At 21.9% G+C, this 5,612-nt stretch overlaps 1 protein-coding gene across 2 annotated transcripts; it reads right to left on the bottom strand.

Moving 5' to 3' along the window:
• Positions 1-444: 444 nt before the first annotated feature.
• LOC140184772 (uncharacterized) lies at positions 445-3,813 on the bottom strand. 2 transcript variants are annotated; one of them, XM_072237886.1, is made up of 5 exons: positions 1,569-3,813; positions 1,392-1,466; positions 1,110-1,289; positions 926-1,006; positions 445-795 (listed from the first exon to the last, which is right to left on the bottom strand). In XM_072237886.1, exons 2-5 carry the CDS (start codon positions 1,422-1,424, stop codon positions 712-714), a joined length of 378 nt encoding a protein of 125 aa, XP_072093987.1. In that variant the 5' UTR covers positions 1,425-1,466; positions 1,569-3,813; the 3' UTR covers positions 445-711. The 2 variants fall into 2 exon arrangements, with proteins under 2 accessions (XP_072093987.1, XP_072093986.1); XM_072237885.1 differs by having other exon boundaries at positions 3,608-3,813.
• Positions 3,814-5,612: the final 1,799 nt, after the last annotated feature.

Here is a 5,612-nt window from a genome sequence, read left to right as displayed (position 1 = left end):
TTTTATAGTTTTATCATAAACAATATTAACTTTATTATACTTTTTCTAAAATTTAAACAGTATTACATTTTTTTAAATAGTATAAATAATTTCACATCTTAATAAGACTGATAATTCTATTTATTTTATTATAATCCTTTGTAATTAGTATAGTAACTTATAAATTATATAAATTTTTAAAAAATATTCTCAAACCCAATTGCTTACGTAAAAATTCAAAAAAAAAGTATATTTGAATTTAAATTTAAAATTATAAACATAATACTTTATTTAAAAATTATAATTAGATTTTTTTTAAATAAGTACACAATTAAAATTAATAACTAACTTAATTGTATCAACAATAATTCAAAGAAAAAATTTATAACTTTATGACTTTAAATATTAAATTAAAAATTATCAGAATATCAACGGTGAGAATCAAATTAAAAATAAAATCACAAGTAATAACCAAATAACTTCAATTTATATTTAAAAAAATTCTAAATTCCAAACATAAAAATCGAAAAGAGCCAAAAGAAAAATAATAACTCAAGAAAAGACAATGTTTCCACCAAAACAAACATATGTTTGGCATTATTCTATTAGATAGACTCTAAAAGAGATTCCAAAACATGTGCATCCAAATTCTCAAGTTTCTTTCTTAATCTTGATCTTCTTGCAAGTTGAAGTATCTCCTTCCACCTTCGAATCTTCCGACTCCGAGGATAATCACTTAGTTGGTGTAATAGCACTTTCCAACAATTCAGATTCATCATTGGCCGCAACTTCAATGGAGAATTCAAGCAACAAATTCTGTACAAAAAACCACGTTAAATTAAAGACTTCTTTCTAACCTTTGATTTTATCTCACTAATATTTTTTTAATAAAATTAAGATCTAATTTTGAGAGAACAAACAAAAAAAATATTTTTTGAACAAATACCTTAGTACCTTCTACTTTCTCCCCTTCAATGATTGAGGATGTCTTTGAAATTAGAAACAAAGCACCGGTGTAGTCAATATCCTAAAATTATAATTAATTATTTTTTATAAATTAGATACTACTAATGACCAAGAAAGCAAAAAATAAATTAATTTTTAATAGAAGTACACTTATATATACTCACAATTTGAATAGGGTGAGCCTCTTTGAATTTATTTATGAGATCCACATTATTAGTCATCTTCTTAACTTTATAAGAAGGTGAAAAATATGAAATATCATATATTTGAACTTCAATAATGAAGAGAAAGATCTTATCAATTAGGTTGAGTAAAAGTGTAGGTGTATCTGATAGATCTCCTTTCTACAGGATATTACATAATATATTAATAATAAATAATATAAAAAGTACCAATAAAAATATCTTCACTAATGCTTTTAGAAATAAATATTGGTTAGATCTTACCAATAGGAGTGGATCAAGTATCTCTACACACATCCACAGTTAGAATCATCAATGACACCAACCTTTATTCGATACCTGCTTAAAAAAGAAAATAACATAAGAAAAAGTTAAATATAGACTTATTTAATATCTAATCCAATGTACATAGACTTTAATTTAAATAAATAAATAAATAACCTTGGAGTCATGGATAAAAGGATATTAGTAGAAAACTCGCGTCTTCATCGAGTCAAACCATCTCAATTGAGTATGGCAATGGAGAATTTCCGTAACTTGATAGTGTCCATAACCATATCACTCGTATACGTACACACAAATTGTCGATTGTAGGATTGATGTTAGCAATTTTGTGAATATCAGCCAGTAGAATAAGTAGGGAGATTTTGGATATATGTAAAGAAAGGGATTGATGTACTTTAAATTGTGGTGCTTTACATCTCTCAGAACTTATCCTTTTATAGTTGCATCATAACTAAATTTTTTAAAATTTGGTTGACTTTAATTTAAAATTTAAAAAACAACAAACTAAGTTAAACAACCCAAATTTAAAATTTAAAAATAACAACTTAAATAAATAATAATTTAAAAATTCTAAACTAACGTAAATATTTATTTATTGTAATATTAGTATGTAACAACCGAAGAATAATTAATGTAAATTTTTTTAAAACTCTAAATTTCTTTAAAAGAATTTATGTAGCTACAATTTAAAAAAAATCAACAAAATTTTAAAAAATTATGCTAAAAAGAATTAACAGATTTTAAAAAATAGTGTTAAAATATAAAAAATAACAATCTAAATAAAATTTAAAAAATAACAACTTAAATAAAATAATTTAAAATTTAAAAAATAACAACATAAGTAAAATAATCCAAACAAATAAAACAATTTAAAATTTTAAAAATAACAACCTAAATAAAACAACCCAAACTTAAAATTTGAAAATAACAACCTGAGCAAATAATAATTTATAATTTATAAATATAAATCTAAAAATTTCTAGTAACGACACGTAAGCAAATAAACTCCCAGACTCAACGTATGAGCGCCACGTCAGCAAATGAGCTCCCCATTTGTATTACTATAAAGATTATTATTTATTAAAACAAAAATATTTTAAATACTTATATATAGTTAAAAGAAGATATTAAAAACAGTTAAAAAATTATTTCATATTTTAATACCAATAAAATATTAAAAATTTATTGTAATTTATCTAAAAAATACTTTATATTTTATATATATGTCGTGTCTCCGTATCTTATAAAATTTTAAAATTTGTGTGTTCGCGTGTTCCATGTCGTGTTGTGTCCCGTGTTCGTGTCAGTGTGCATCATAAATTCATATGGTTAATATAAAAGTAATTATTTATGCTGACATAATATAACATGATCTAATTAGATATATTTATAAATAAAATTATTTGGTAACTAAAATTATTTAGTCAAAACAACCAGAATTTATCTTATTTAGTCTTTATTAATTATTGTAACAATTAATGAAATAATTAACTAAATAAGGTATATTTTAACTATTTTTGTCTCCCTAACATTATGGACTTTTAAAACTATTTTATGATAAGACTGTCAAATAGGCTAGCTCAATTCATTTAGGCCTGAACCATTTAAGTATGTGAGTTAAATAGACATTCTTTTAAATCTGTTTTATTCACATGTCATCATTTTTCAATCCAGATATTTATGGTTAGCTCGATAGGTTAAACAGATTCATCTATATATATTTTTATTTTATTTTTAAAAAATATTTTAACAAAAAATATTATTTTTAAGTCAAAAACTTTTAACAAACAATATTTTCTTAGTTGATAGATCGAATTTCGAATAAAAAAATATTGATAAAAAATATTACTTTTATAAAAAAAATATTAAAAAAGTTAAACAAATCGTCCGTTTAATCCATTAATTTTTTTATTAATCGAGTTCAACCTATTTAATCTGAAATTTTAACGAATACAAATTTAGAGATAAAATTTATCCTTTTAAACAGGTAAATAAGCTGGTATATATTAATTTAGTCTATTTTAAATTTAATGACTTTAATTTCATGCGACAACAAAATTTATATATAAATATGAATTCATTGTAATACTGCTTTAATGTCTTTTTATATATTATAAATTTATAATAGATAGATGCATTAACACACAGGTAGCATAACCAACTCTACTAACTATATATATATGATTGTTTAATACCTGACTTGAAGTCGAGGAGTGCAAGCTTCTCACTATCTTTGCACCAAAATTCAGCAGAAACATACTTCACATGATGCAAGTACTGCGACATCGTCAACCACAACATAAATATGGCTTGAACGAGAATCTTGAAACAAACTGGACCCATGGTCGTCATTGTGGTCATCATAATGAACTAACAATGGAAAATTATGATGGATGAGGATAGGTTTTACTCTAGTCCATGTACCGCTTTATAAAGAGGTTCATTTATTATTCATTGTTGACAAGTATATACCTTATTTTTCTATTTTTTTTTTGTGTGTGTGTATAAATACAATTTTTAACATCTAAAAATTTACATCCACTAATAAATGGTTAGAGAAATCCAATAAAATATGCACAATATGTCGAATAAATTAAAGTTATTAAGATAAAATTCACGATAAATGATGACAAGTCCAATAATTCCGATACTCTATGTCGTAAGATAGGGTTCAAAGACTTTAAGGAAAAAAAAAAATCCAAAGTGATGAGTTATTACTTATGGTGACACTGACACCATTACTTGTTAGTTAGGTCACGGAAAAATTGTTATCTGATGATGATTTTTGCATCTCATAAAATTTCAAATTCATCGAAATAATTGAACCTTTCCAACTTGAAAAAAAAAAGGTTTCTACAAACTAAACCATAAAGGGGAAAAATAAAAAGAAATAATAGAGAAATCGATGAAACATGATTTAATTTTGTCGAATATCACGGACACATTACATGTTTTACTATTAATTCATAATTGCTAACTTGGTTTCAGAATATTAAAACCTCAGGTACAATTGTCTTTGTAAAAAATTAATAATTAAAAATAATTTAATTAAACATATTAAATCATAGAGTAATTACCCAAATCAGTTCTCGAGGATTTTAGAATCGGATATTTTAGTCCCTAAGAAAATTTAATATACAGATTAATCCCAAGGTTTTACTCCGACAGACAAATCAGTTCCCAGTTTATTTTTCGGCAGTGTAATTACCCAGATCAATCCCCAAAGATTTTAAAAACGAACATTTTAGTCCTCAAGAAAAACTAATGTACAAATCAATCCTCAACGTTTCTCTCTGTTAAACATAATAGTCCCCCTTCCAAAAATAAAATAAAATAAAATAATTATTATCATTAATTACACAATAATATTGTACTATATTTTTTGTATTTTTTGGACAAAAATAATGATAAATTTATTCATTAAATTCTTTTATATATATATATATATAGTCACTTAATAATAATAATAATAATAATTATAATAATAATAAAATTATTAGAGATTATTTTATAAGAAATTTAAAGTTAAAATCATTTGATATTTTTGTATTTAATATAATCAAAAGATGTCCTATGTAAAAAAAATATATATGTTTGTATTAAAAAATATATATTAAAAGAAAATATTTTAATTTAAATTTATATTAAATACATATTTTTTTAATACAAACATTTTTTTTAAATAGTAAATCTTTTAATTATATTAAATACAAAAATATCAAATAGTTTTAATCTTAAATTTTTTGTAAAATAATCTCTAATAATTTTATTTATTATTATTATTAATTACATAATAATATTATACCATGATTTTTTGTATTTTCTAGATAAAAATAATGATAAATTTATTCATTAGATTCTTTTATATATATATATATATATATATATATATATATATATATATATATATATATTCACTCAATAATAATAATAATAAATAAAATTATTAGAAATTATTTTACAAGAAATTTAAAGGTTAAAATTATTTAATATTTTTTGTATTTAATATAATCAAAAGATGTGTTATTTTAAAAAATATATTTGTATTAAAAAAATATGTATTTAATATAAATCTAAATTAAAATATTTTCTTTTAGTACATATTTTTTAATACAAACATATATTTTTTTTACATAAGACATTTTTTAATTATATTAAATACAAAAATATCAAATAGTTTTAATTTTAAATTTCTTATAA

Source organism: Arachis hypogaea, chromosome 5 (genome assembly GCF_003086295.3).
Source record: "Arachis hypogaea cultivar Tifrunner chromosome 5, arahy.Tifrunner.gnm2.J5K5, whole genome shotgun sequence".
Lineage (NCBI taxonomy): Eukaryota > Viridiplantae > Streptophyta > Magnoliopsida > Fabales > Fabaceae > Arachis > Arachis hypogaea.
This window is presented reverse-complemented; position numbering and strand designations above follow the sequence as displayed.

Bases quoted from the DNA above. Each gene is read 5' to 3' on its own strand.
- LOC140184772 (XM_072237886.1), bottom strand. From the start codon at position 1,424: ATGTGTGTAGAGATACTTGATCCACTCCTATTG. The intron at 1,290-1,391 runs GTAAGATCTAAC...AATATCCTGTAG, and splicing joins TACTTGATCCACTCCTATTG to AAAGGAGATCTATCAGATAC. The intron at 1,007-1,109 runs GTGAGTATATAT...TTATAATTTTAG, and splicing joins AGGCTCACCCTATTCAAATT to GATATTGACTACACCGGTGC.